The following is a 14,167-nucleotide window of genomic DNA, read 5'->3' as shown; positions in this document are numbered from 1 at the left end:
AATAGATGTCATACTAAACGTTTTATACTTCTAGTGAACACTTTTTAAAAACATGTTATGATTAGACATAGTAGATTTGTTGCATTTTGGTTTATTTTATTTATGTATTTTTTACTTTCAATGGTTTAATTATTTTCAAAGAAATAAGTGCCGATATCAAACAATAAACAGGAGCCATGGATTGGTGGCATGATGTGCTGCCTGTATCCTGTCTATATTATGATCCAAAGATTAGAAATAGAAGTTAACTTTTTATCTATTCACATATAACAGACTAGTCCAAAGTCCCAGAGTCCCCCCATCCGACAGTAGTTCTAGTTGAAGGAAGCGGTGTGGTCCTGTTTAAACACCATGTGGAAAGGGAAGCATCACATAATTCCTATTAAATCGATGCACCTTCTATGGATGTGATATCTTCCTTTACTTTGGCTATTAGATGGGGGGGAAGGTCCCCAGTAGCAGAGCTTATATGGAAATTATCTTGTTAATATGATTTGCAGACACATAATAAGCCCCTGTAAGGTTTTCTTATTGCATCTTCAAGGACAGGGCTGGAGAAATTCCAGGAATCAGGTAGCCTATGGGCCCAGAAATTAGTTTCCTTTATCTAAATTCTTCTTTTTTGCTCTTTGCTTTGTTTTCTGTTGATGTTTATAGCTTTTTATTTCTAAGGAACTAAAGTCAGGCGACTCCAAAAGTCACAATATGTAGTGCACCACTTGTCCCTTTATGTTCTGAGAGATCAATAAGCTTTCTTCTGGCAGAGGTCGATTCAACTCAGGTGAGACGCCAACTGTGTGGAGGAAGCCAGGCTGCCGTTGAGAGGATGATATGTTTTGGGAGAGAACTGCAAGCCATGAGCGAGCAGCTAAGGAGAGAACGTGGGAAAAACGCCACTAACAAAAATATGCTGAAGGTAAATCACTGTAAACCCAGTTTTCTTTTCTCTGTCCTGTCTATCTATCCTCTCAATTATAAAAATAATTTTTTAATGGGAATGTCCTGAAAAGTGGAATAAAATGTATTGTTGTGACTTTGCCAGTCCCTGCTGCCACACGCTTCTTTCCATCCTTTTGAGACACAGGAAATACTTGCTCAGCCAGTCTCTGGTCAAGAAGAGAGCAGGAAGCCCTGGGCAGCAGGGACAGACATTATTGGGGATCAGTGGCAGGTAAATATTATAGCCTCGGTATTCATAACCTAGAGAGAGAGGCTTTACTAATACACTACAAATGATTAACCCCTTAAGGACATAGGACCTATATGTACGTCCTGATGCGCTGGTACTTAACGCACCAGGATATACACTTACCTCCTATACATGATGCAAGAACTGGAGCGGTGCTCGCATCATGCTGATAGCAGCCAGGGACCTGCTGATATTGGTGGACATTAGCGATTGCGCTGATGTCTGCCACTAACCCCCTCACTTGCTGTGATAAATACAGATCATGGAATCTGCGGCAATGCAGTGCTTTAAACGACTGGTCTCTTTGCCCGCGGTACGGCCACTGGGATCAGATCAGCCAAGATGGCAGACAGAGGTCCCCTCACCTGCCTCCGTCCGTCCCCCTTCATCCTCTTCTCTGGTCTGACATCGAGCAGACAAGAGAAGATCGCTGATAATAATACTGATCAGTGCTATGCCTATGTGCTTATGCATAGCACTGAACAGTATTAGCAATCAAATGATCAATAGTCTCCTATGGGGGCATAGGGGGGGAGACTTATCAAAACCTGTCTAGAGGAAGAGTGGTACAGTTGCCCATAGCAACCAATCAGATTGCTTCTTTCATTTTTAAAGAGGCCTGTGAAAAATGAAAGAAGCAATCTGATTGGTTGCTATGGGCAACTGCACCACTCTTCCTCTACACAGGTTTGGATAAATCTCCCCCATAAAGAGTAAAAAAAATAAAAATAACTCCCCCAATACAAATCTAAATCGTCCCTTTTCCCATTTTACCCCCAAAGAGCGTAAAAATTCATTAATAAACATTTTTGGTATTGCCACTTACGTAAACGTCCGAACTATCAAAATATAATGTAAATTATTCCGTACGGTGTTAACGTATAAACTTAAAAAAAAAAATTACAAAGTCCCAAATTGCTGTGTTTTGGTCACATCACATTCCAAAATAAAATCCTTTCATATGACCAGTGATACATTGTCTAAGTTTGTTCAGATCTTTTGGGCGGGGGCCAGTCCTTGATGTATCCCAACAGAAAGAAGTGGCAGGGTGTTAGATCTGATAACTGTGTAGGTCATTTCAACATTAGTGAATCGTTGCGACTGATCCAACAGTAGAGTTTCATTCTGGTATCTGTGAGCATCCAAATGGAAATGTGGCGGTGACCATCCTGATGGTAGACTACATTTGGCAGATCTTCCTATATCTGTAGCATAAACCATTATATTAACCCATCCAGGTAGAAGTGGCCAGTGACAGTATCTTTGCAAAAAAGAAAAGACCATAGACTCTGTGCCTGCTCCTTTCCAGGAACACTGAAGTGTCAAAGGTCACCTGTTCACTGAACCCCATTCTGTCCCCAAATTTTCTTCATCCAATCCGCTCTGAAAGTCAGTGGGAAAGTCACAGCATTTTGGATTATCTTGTTTCAGTCCTAAAGATATGATAAGATAATGTATGGGTTGTAAGCCATACACATTACAAGATATGCCATACTGTGGTTTGTGGCACCTGTAGTTCCATAGCACTCAGCATGCATGGACATTGACTTCCCCATAGACGGCAATGTCTGTGGAGCGATTCTGCCTAAAGAATGGACAAGACCATTCTTTTGGCGGTGGAATTTCATTGGCAGAATATCAGCCTCTAAATTTCCATAGTGTACACTGTGCAGCTGAATCCCATTGCTAGCATTCAAAACGGAATTCTGCTAGGAAATTCCATAGTGAGAACTTAGCCTAACTCACATTCCCCTGCTCCCTCATAGCTTCGGGATTGGGGTGCCCCATCTACGGCTGGTGACACAGCTTTACCCTGAGCTACAGAGCATAGCGCCTACAGCCGGGGGAGCCAATGACTGGCTGAGACGGGACTTGACTGTGGCCAGTGATTAGTTGAGCAGCACGTCTACAGCTCTCCTCGGCTCTGCTGAAGAAGACTGTCAGCAAAGACTGGCCAGAGACGGGGCGTCCGGATCCTGGAACTATGAGGGAGCGGAGGAGGGTGGGTTAGTATTTATCATTTTTTAGGCAGGCTGGGGACAATAGTAAATTAACTAATTCCACTGGATAAACCCTTTTAAGCTTTTACAGGTTTTAATATTGTACAGTGTGCCCTGTAGCAGTGTTAAAAAAAAAACTTCAATTGTGTTATTTACAATTAATGCATTTGTTTTTGATATTATTTTTGTTTTCTCTTTGACCAGGATGCATTTAGTTTACTTGCATACTCTGACCCCTGGAACAGCCCAGTTGGTTACCAGCTTGATCCTATACAGAGGGAGCATGTGTGCTCCTCTCTTAATAGTGCAATACTAGGTAAGAAGTGCTTTATGGCCAGACCAGGCACATTCCTACAATTTCTACATCTGCTATATATATAAATAAACGTCTGCTTGTACAGCATGAATGCATAGGATTACAAAGTACAGCTACAAAAAAGTCATGTCAGGGAGCGGATGTATATGAAGGGAAGGGTATGGTACATTATACAGCTTTGTTCCTTCCTAGGTTCCAAAAGCAAAACAAGATTCTTTTTAGATCATGTTCTTCCATTATTGTGTCTGTGCCTCAGCTTGTGCTTACATTATCTGCCGGCAGACGCTGCACAGAATTTAAACGCAAAGCCTGGTATTTTTATACAGTAGTTTGTCATTTCCCAGCTTTGGTTACCATGGAAACATTCTGGGAATTCTGCCAAATTCAATGCAACATTGTCGATATGTGTGTGATTTTAGCAGTGAGGGGGTTGCCTGTTCATGCCTACAAGCCGCCATTCTTTCAGGGACTACATACAAGCAGCCTGTCTTCTGACTGGAATGTACCATCTACTACATTACATCTATACAGCCTGTATCACAAGTCCAGCAGAAAGCACCAGCTGTTAGAACATATTGGCATTCATATGCCAGGCTTCAGTTTTGTTTTTATGTCTCTGTAGCACATGACGTGGTGGGGACGTCACATGATCATCTAACATGACCCAGTGGTGCACATCTGCCATAGAGTATTAGATATCAAATATCTAATACTAGATGGCATCTCCTCTAGGTAGCCAGTGCCACCCACTTTTAGATCTAATACTAGATGGCATCTCCTCCAGGTAGCCAGTGCCACCCACTTTTATATCTAATACTAGATGGCATCTCCTCTAGGTAGCCAGTGCCACCCACTTTTAGATCTAATACTAGATGGCATCTCCTCCAGGTAGCCAGTGCCACCCACTTTTATATCTAATACTAGATGGCATCTCCTCTAGGTAGCCAGTGCCACCCACTTTTAGATCTAATACTAGATGGCATCTCCTCTAGGTAGCCAGTGCCACCCACTTTTAGATCTAATACTAGATGGCATCTCCTCTAGGTAGCCAGTGCCACCCACTTTTAGATCTAATACTAGATGGCATCTCCTCTAGGTAGCCAGTGCCACCCACTTTTTTTTTCTCACTGCTCCTAGTTCCTGCTGGCTGCCTGTAAGAATATTTATTAGTAATGACACAATCCCCATCATGCACATCATCTTATCACTTACGCAGTGTATTTCACGCTGTGCAAATTCTGCAGCTTTCACGCTGTGCAAATATGCAGGTTATTCTCCAATGAGCATACACACGGGGCTTTGTCACCTCCAAACCTCACTGAACTTTATGCCTATCGGAGAATATGCAGCCTATTTTCTGCTGCACGGCAGATTTTGTGCTGCGTAAATGGTGACTAGTCCTCCTACCTTCTCTACTGCAACTGCAGTGTTTAAGCCAAAGTCAGAAGTGGATCCAGCAGGAAGGAGAAGTAGAAGTCCTTCCACTAGATTTCCTATTCCATTTGAATACACTTCTGGCTTTGTCTCAAATACTGCAATAGCAGTTAAAATAAATAAATACATTTAAAAAAAAAAAGCCAGAAAAAACCTCAATGGGAACCTAGCCTTAGGGTCTATTCATTTGGCAGAGTTTCTGCTTGTGGAATTCAACCTCAAATTAAAGCCCATAGACTTCTATGGGATTCCGCACTCCCATTCACACTTCTGAATTTCCATTTGCGGAATTCCACAAGCAGAAATTCAGAAGTGTGAATGGGAGTGCTGAATTCCATAGAAGTCTATGGGTTTTAATTTGAGGCGGAATTCCACAAGTGAAAATTCTGCCGTGTGAATAGACCCTTTAGAGTAAGGTCAATGGTGGATGTTGTATACAACACAGTCTATAGGCCCCCTCTCTCTTTGTTCAGAATATGTGTCTACAAGTTATGCTCTTAAGATCTTCAACATGGATCCTTTGTTATCTTAGCCCTCACACATCAGATCACTGCATTGCAACACATCAGCACTGTTTGGGCACACTGACAAAAAAAAGATGCTGTTTCCTATGTCCTTTTTCAGAATAAGTATATACAGTACCATGCTGACTGCATTGCCTTTCCCATAGACAGTAATATATTTCTGAGCAAATCCCTTCAGAAATGCATTGCAGTCTATGGGAACGGCAGCGCAGTCCTTGCACATCTGTCAGAAATTCTGTCTGGAGAGTCCACAGTGTGAACTTAGCCTTAGGAGTCTTAGCCCTTATCAGTGGTTTAAGTTTCTAATCATATTTTGTTTGTTTAATCCTATAGATATTCACAACCTGCCAAAGCAGCCGCCCCTGTCCCTGGCTTTAGAACAAGCTGCGCAGTGTTTAGAGATGATGGCCCACTCAGGCATCGGTTCCTGTGCTTTTGCTAGGTTAAGTGATTACTTACATTAGCTATGCAGTAGAAGTCAACAGACTACATGCAGTATGGAAATACTGTAAGACACATAGACCAGCTCTAGTTACTTGGAACTCATCCGTTTCATTTATTACGTTTGTAATAAGCACGTCCCTATCATTTGACTTAAATAGCCTTTTTTCCTTCCTTTTAAAAAAAATATTATTTCATTGAGTTTTTAAGGATGTTGCTATGTTGTTCTGGTTTGCCATACCAGCAATAATTTGATTTGACTATATTAATCTATGTTAATCCTCTTACAATACGTGAGGTACAGTGAAGAATAACAAATCACAGGGCGACGCTAACATACAAGCAATGTGCTTGCAGCAGTTCTGTGATATATATTTTTTTTATATTCTATTATTTTGGGATGCATTATAGACACTTAAATGCTGTGCTGAAGAATCCTTGTGACTACAGGCTGCGCCCTGTTTTCTTTTGTCTTTATTTTATTTGCACAGTTCATGCCCTTCAGGTCCTGCTGTGTATCTGCACGCACTGTGACTGAGATCACAGGACATATGTGATACTTTTCTAAGGCTGCCAGTGTACAGGTTGTGTATGGCATGTCTCATGTAGACATCAATCTGCTTTTGTTTCCCCCCCCCCAGAGGGCACAGTTAAAGGGGACTGACATACACTGTAGACTGCAGTGTCCCACCAATGTCATGAAACTTGAAATGCCCCAAAAGGAGTGTTGTTTCCCCCCCCCCTTTTTTTTTAATCTGCACCCCAACCCTCTAGTCCCAGGGCACGTTGATACGGCCAGCTTCAACGTTTGTACTTGCTATGGGCTGTGTCATTGTTTTTTCCTGTTGTGTGATAATCTCTTTATTGTAACATGTCAGCACAGCGTGTGACGTGAAGAATTCTTGACTCCTTCTGTAACAACAGGACGGCTTCTTCACACTATATTAAATAGGGATTGGTGTGTCTTTAATCATTTATTTATAGAAAAGAACCAAATATTTAGTCTTCTTCTAGGTATCTTTATTTCACCTTTGTACACTTTAATTTTTAAGTGCTAAAATATTGAATAAAATGTAACTGTACTTAAATTAATCTGCCAATAAAAATTTAATTCGGAAACCTGTAGTTTTTTTTTCTCCATTTGAAGGCTATACGAATGCTCTGGTGGTATTATTAAATCTAAGGGACTATTCTGTAGGAGTATTTATGTATAGGTTGTGTTTAGAGATGAGCAAACTTACAGTAAATTTGATTCGTTACGAACTTCTCGGCTCGGCAGTTGATGACTTTTCCTGCCTAAATTAGTTCAGCCTTCAGGTGCTCCCGTGGGCTGGAAAAGGTGGATACATTCCTAGGAAAGAGTCTCCTAGGACTGTATCCACCTTTTCCAGCCCACCGCAAAGCTGAACTAATTTATGCAGGAAAAGTCATTAACTGCCGAGCCGAGAAGTTCGTGACGAATCGAATTTAGTAAATTCGATTCGTTACGAACCTCTCGGCTCGGCAGTTGATGCCTTATCCTGCATAAATGAGTTCAGCTTTCAGGTGCTCCGGTGGGCTGGAAAAGGTGGATACAGTCCTAGGAAAGAGTCTCCAGCCCACGGGAGCACCTGAAAGCTGAACTCCTTTATGCAGGATAAGGCATCAACTGCCGAGCCGAGAGGTTAGTGACGAATCGAATTTACTGTAAGTTTGCTCATCTCTAGTTGTGTTCACACACACTGTTTTGCTCAGTATTTTTTAGTCCAAACCAGGAATGTTACTACATAGTAAGCAGAAAATAACCAGTGTCTGCTTACTATTGAGACACAATTTCACTTGCTATAATATACAGTGCATTTGGAAATCTTTTGGACCCTTTCACTTTTTTTTTTTTTTTACATTTTGTTACAAAATAATACCTCCCCTCCTGCACTTAAAGGGGTACTCCAGTGGAAAACTTTATTTTTTTTTTAACTTGTGCCAGAAAGTTTAAACAGCTTTGTAAATTACTTCTATTTAGAAATCTTAATCCTTCCAGTACTTTCTTTTTGAATTTCTTTTGTCTGACCACAGTGCTCTCTGCTGACGCCTCTGTCCATTTCGGGAACTGCCCAGAGCTGGATAGGTTTGCTATAAGGATTTTCTCCTGCTCTGGACAGTTCCTGACATGCACAGAGGTGTCAGCAGAGAGCACTGTGGTCAGACAGTAAAGACATTTAATAAGAAAAGAACTTCCTGTGGAACATACAGCGGCTGATAAGTACTGGAAGGATTAAGATTTTTAAATAGAAGTAATTTACAAATCTGTTTAACTTTCTGACACAAGTTGATTTAAGTTACACCAAAAGAACAAATAATGTTTAAGCAGTCTCAACTGGATAAAAAGTATGAATACTTTATTGCATACTGCAGGGATTTATAGTGATGAACTACTGTACACCTACATGGAATATACCTCACATATAATAAAAATAGTTGCAATTGCATTGCAGGATCTTTCTGTAGCTTATAATGTTATTGACTTGTGTTATGAAAACTATCTGCACTATGGTAGCAGCGGTTTCTTTATAAAAAAAAAAGCATAAAGAGAATCATCATCATTCTGGTGACCTGTATACTCCAGATATCTGGCGCTTCAGCATCTTCACCAGCTACCGACTTTACATTCTTTATGGACTATTAGGCTGACAAATATAGTAGATGAGCCCTGTACAAGAAAAAGTATTTAATAGCTCATCTTAGATCACCTCCCTTTATAAAAAGTGTGAGCTCAGTCCATTACTTTTCATGTGGCAATGGGTTCAGTTTATCTTGGATGTAAAACAATGATGGAGTGAAGAAAATAACACAAAATTTTGCTTAAACTAAAAGGTAAGCAGGTTAGTGACAGATCTTCTGTAATAATAAAGTAAACTTGAAATGTAACCACTCAACCTATTGAGAGATCAGATCTATGAAGCACACAAGTGACCTTCCAGCCCCAGTATCCTCAGGTGTCTGTATACCTCTATTGCTGTTAACTTAGAACTAGAGATGAGCGAACTTACAGTAAATTCGATTCGTCACGAACTTCTCGGCTCGGCAGTTGATGACTTTTCCTGCATAAATTAGTTCAGCTTTCTGGTGCTCCCGTGGGCTGGAAAAGGTGGATACAGTCCTAGGAGACTCTTTCCTAGGACTGTATCCACCTTTTCCAGCCCACCAGAGCACCAGAAAGCTCAACTAATTTATGCAGGAAAAGTCAGCAACCGCCGAGCCGAGAAGTTCGTGACTGTAAGTTCGCTCATCTCTTAGAACCATGTGCACAAGTAACATTACTATCAACAGGACATCTACCAAGTAGTTGTTAAAGGGGTACTCTGGCGGAATTTTTTTTAAATCAACTGGTGCCAGTAAGTTAAACAGATTTGTAAATTACTTCTATTAAAAATCTTTACCCTTCCAGCACTTTTTAGCAGCTGTATGCTACAGAGGAAATTCTATACTGAATTTCTTTTGTCTTGTCCACAGTGCTCTCTGCTGGCACCTGGTGCCCATATAGGGAACTGTCAAGAGCAGGAGAAAATCCCCATTGCAAACCTATGCTGCTCTGGACAGTTCCTGACACTGGCAGCAGGTGTCAGCAGAGAGCAGTGTGGACAAGACAAAAAAGAAATTCAAAAAGTATAGAGTTTCCTCTGTAGCATACAGCAGCTGAGAAGTACTGGAAGGGTAAAGATTTTTTTTTACAGAAGTAATTTACAAATCTGTTTTACTTTCTGGCACCATTTGATAAAAAAAAAAGTTTTCCACCGGAGTACCCCTTTAAATTAGCAACAAGAATGAAATGTATTAACCCATCCGATGGAAGACCTGTGTGGTTTTGTTCATAGGGCTCGGACCTGTGATTGTTTTGTGCTTGGAAAGTTGGGCAAAAAAGTATTTAGTCAGCCACCAATTGTGCAAGTTCTACCACGTAAAAAAAAGGCCTGTAATTTATCATAGGTATACCTCAACTATGAGAGACATAATGAGAAAAAAAATCCATAAAATCACATTGTCTGATTTGTAAAGAATTTATTTGCAAATTATGGTGGAAAATAAGTATTTGGTCACCTACAAACAAGCAAGATTTCTGGCTCTCACAGACTTGTAACAACTTCTTTATGAGTCTTCTCTGTCCTCCACTCATTACCTGTATTAATGACACCTGTCCACAACCTCAAACAGTCACACTCCAAACTCCACTATGGCGAAGACCAAAGAGCTGTCAAAGGACACCAGAAACAAAACTAGACATGCACCAGGCAAGCAGCTTGGTGTGAAGAAATCAACTGTGGGAGCAATTCTTAGAAAATGGAAGACCTTAAAGACCACTGAATCTCCCTCGATCTGGGGCTCCATGCAAGATCTTACCCCATGGTGTCAAAATGATCACAAGAACGGTGAGCAAAAATCCCAGAACCACACGGGGGGACCTAGTGAATGACCTGCAGCGAGCTGGGACCAATGTAACAAAGGCTACCATCAGTAACACTACGCGGTGCGGGGCAATATCGCATTATCAGCAAGGTAATTGCCGATACCGATGATGCCCAAAATCGTGATTATCTGCAGATAATATCGGCCAAACCAATAATCGGTCGATCCCTAAACAAGTGTCAAATTAATGTCAGGAACTGTCCACAGCATGAGCAAATCCCCAAAGGAAACCTCGTCTGTGGTCAGACAGAAAATAAATTCAAAAAGAAAAGCACTTACTATGTAGTATACAGCAGCTGATGAGTAGTGGAAGAATTAAATATAAGTAATTTACATATCTGAAAACACTTTTTCCTTCCAATCAACTAGTGCCAGAAAGTCACAGAGTCCCCTTTAAGTCTAAAGCTTCTGTCTAATAAGCAAGAGGCTGCTGGAAAGTGATCTGTACAGTATTACAGGGAAAGGTGACACTAGTATATAGAAAAATACTTCCAGTATCCTTCCAGGCCATAATCAGAACTTTCCGAGCACAAAACAATAGAAATCTAATAAGAAGGTGCCTATGGGAGCCTGAAGCTAAGTCATCAATAACCCCCAACAGACAGACAACAGGGGGAAAACACAAAGGGGAATTCCAACTTTCCAAGTGTTCTGACAGGAATTGTAGCACCTCCCTCCAGAAGGGTTCCACACAGCGACAGCTCCACATAGCATGAAGCAGAGTGCCCACATCCGCCTGACATCGAAAACATAAATCAGAATTAGAGACACCCATACGAGAAAGTCTAACCGGAGTAAATTTTGCCGAAGGATAAGTCTAACCTGAATAAGTAAATCTCTAGCACTGACCACCGTAGGGTAGTAGGACTTAACTATTTCCTTCCTTTGCTCCCCCGTTAAACCCGGCAGATCCACTGCCCACTTCGCAAAGGCCAACTCAAATGGATCAGGACCCACCGATTGCAGCAATTCATAAGCTTGGGGCAAAGGTTTAGTAAGGTCGGTGGTTCCCAGCAGCAGCTCCACTTCAGAAAAGGCAGGGGTCACATCAAGCGAGCCAAATTGCACCACCACAGCGTGTCAACTGGAAGTACCTAAACTGGGCACTCAGAGGGAGACTGAAGCGGTCACACGTTGCTTGAAATGAAGGGAACGAAGAAAAGTCCCCAAACAAGCGCGTGGCGAACTTGACTCCATGAGCGCTACAGAACCCGGCAGCCAAACCCCTGCCGGTGCTCAAAATGAGGATTCCCCCACAAGGGTGCCCTGGGAGACCATATCGGTAACGGAAAGAGTCTAGAAACCACCGACCACACCTCAGCCAGTCCTCAGAGGGGGCAACAACTTAGAAGAAGGGGTATATCTATAGAGGATATTAGTCAGTGTTTCATACGAACCCATGAGAGCTCCTGCCAGAGCATTGGAAACGTTCGCCAGATCCAAGGTCGATCCACCAGGCAGCATACACCAGTTGAGATGCTAGAAAATAATTGTACATGTTAGGAGCAGCTAAACCACCCCTCAGTTTGGGCGCCTGACCAAGATGCCGATGTTTGTCCTGCCAATAAAAAGGATCTCAGAACGCCACTCAGCCTCGTAAAAAATTTCTTATGGGGATTCACCGGAGAGAGATGAAAGAGATAGAGAAACTTAGGCAGATATATCATTTTAAATATATTAATCCTGCCCGCCAGAGACAGAGGGGAACAGGCCTGCAATTTAGCAGTAATAGATAACAACACAGGGTCCAAATTCAACCTTCACATTAGTCGAAACTTCTACTCCCAAGTTTTAAAGTGAGTTATCACCTGCAACCTATGAGGAAGCGAAGAGATCTGACCTGCCGACACAGACAGCGGCAGCAAGGAAGACCTGGCCCAATTGACCCTAAGACCGGCAAAGGAACCAAAATCATCCAGGAGAGTAAATAAGGTCTCAAGGGAACCACGGACATCCGCTAAGTAAACCAAAGTATCATCCGCATACAAGGACACTTTCTTCCAAGGAACCTCTACAGACCCCACGAATATGGGAAGACGCCCGGATAGCTGCAGCCAGGGGCTCAACTGCCAGGGCAAACAAAAAAGAGGATGGGGGCACCCCTTCCTCATTCCCCTTCCTAGCTGAAAAGAGTAAGAAACCTCCAAGTTAGTATGCACCCTAGCTCTAGGACAATCATAAAGTAACCGCACCCACGCCCAGAACCGAGGATCAAATCCAAGGGCCCCCCTCGCAAGTACAGCCATTCCACTGAATCAAAGACTTTATAGGCATCTAGGCTAACGACATAACCCCCAGAAGCAGCCTCCTCTGCAGCAGCTATGTTAAAGGGGTACTCCCGTGGAAATTTTTTTTTTTTTTTTTTAAATCAACTGGTCCCAGAAAGTTAAACAGATTTGTAAATCACTTCTATTAAAAATATCTTAATCCTTCCAGAACTTTTTAGGGGCTGTATATTAAAGAAATCCAAAAAAGAAATGCATTTCCTCTGATGTCATGACCACAGTGCTCTCTGCTGAACTCTGCTGTCCATTTTAGGAACTGTCCAGAGCAGGAGAAAATCCCCATAGCAAACATATGCTGCTGTGGACACTTCCTAAAATGGACAGAGATGTCAGCAGAGAGCACTGTGGTCATGACATCAGAGGAAATGCATTTCTTTTTTTGGATTTCTCTTTAGTATACAGCCCCTAAAAAGTACTGGAAGGATTAAGATTTTTTAATAGAAGTGATTTACAAATCTGATTAACTTTCTGGCACCAGTTGATTAAAAAAAAAAACAAAAAAAAAACGTTTTCCATGGGAGTACCCCTTTAAGATGTAATCTCAGAACATTAATGTCTGTAGCTCTCCCTGACATAAAACCCGTTTGGTCAGGATGAATGACAGCGGCTATAACCCTGGAGATGTTAATGGTCTATGGGCCTTTCAGGAAAGCATATCACTAAATGCGTATTAAAAAACGATCAGGCAAGTTGACTGTCCCCAAATTTTTTTAATGAACCTACAAACAAAAATTTTTGTTAGGCGATATACACTAAGAAATCAAATATTGGTGGAAATTTGACCGGTACCACATTGACCCAATGATTAAGCAAGTCCTGCCCAGTTCTCAATGCACATGGACCACTGTCACATTTTCCTAGAGATGTGTTTTGTACAGAACAAGTACTGCGACCCAGAATTAGTGCAGCAAGGCAACTCAAGCAGCTTACAGCAAATCTGGCTGACAACACTGACAAAATCCTGTGCCTGTAGATTGAGCAAGAAAAAAAAACCCATGTACGTATGCGAGCTGCCTTCAGCGCTCCATCTGCTATTCTGTGCTTAACTGCTCATCTCCAGCGTCTTCAGAGAGGTCAGCAAAAGGCAGCAATTCTATTCTCAGACAGGAGGAAACTGCACAGAACCTATTCAGGAAGAGGATTCCGTCATTTTCTTCCCATGGATGGAAGCAGAGCTCACACGGACATCATTAATAGGTGAAAACTGAAGAATATTACTGTGTACTAGGGCTGGGCGGTATACCGGTTCATACCGAATACCAACATTTTTGTGCTGCACAATATGAATTTTAATCCATACCGCAATACCGGTTTGACTCCTCCCCCTCGGGAATGAATGAATTATCAGCCCAGCGCTGCGCTGTCCCCACATCGGGGAAGTAATCATATGTGACCTGCGAGCGCTGTTCTGCCCCCCCCCCCCTTAATTATTATTTGTTGCGTCCGCCGGGCGCTGACACTCTATACCAGTGGTCTCCAACTTGCGGACCTCCAGATGTTGCAAAACTACAACTCCCAGCATGCCCGGACAGCCG

General features: G+C 42.0%; 1 protein-coding gene across 2 annotated transcripts in view; it reads left to right on the top strand.

Annotated features, from left to right (window-relative positions):
* Nucleotides 1–7,017, top strand: part of RANBP9 (RAN binding protein 9) — an 87,926-nt gene extending 80,909 nt beyond the window's left edge. For both annotated transcript variants that reach the window (XM_056521193.1, XM_056521192.1), the window contains exons 12-14: nucleotides 765–916; nucleotides 3,394–3,505; nucleotides 5,797–7,017. In XM_056521193.1, coding sequence (XP_056377168.1) covers nucleotides 765–916; nucleotides 3,394–3,505; nucleotides 5,797–5,927 — 395 coding nt within the window. In that variant the 3' untranslated portion in view covers nucleotides 5,928–7,017. The remainder of the gene's footprint in view (nucleotides 1–764; nucleotides 917–3,393; nucleotides 3,506–5,796) is intronic.
* Nucleotides 7,018–14,167: the final 7,150 nt, after the last annotated feature.

Source organism: Hyla sarda, chromosome 5, assembly GCF_029499605.1.
Source record: "Hyla sarda isolate aHylSar1 chromosome 5, aHylSar1.hap1, whole genome shotgun sequence".
Lineage (NCBI taxonomy): Eukaryota > Metazoa > Chordata > Amphibia > Anura > Hylidae > Hyla > Hyla sarda.
The sequence above is the reverse complement of the archived record's forward strand: the minus strand, read 5'-3'. Positions and strand labels throughout refer to the sequence as shown.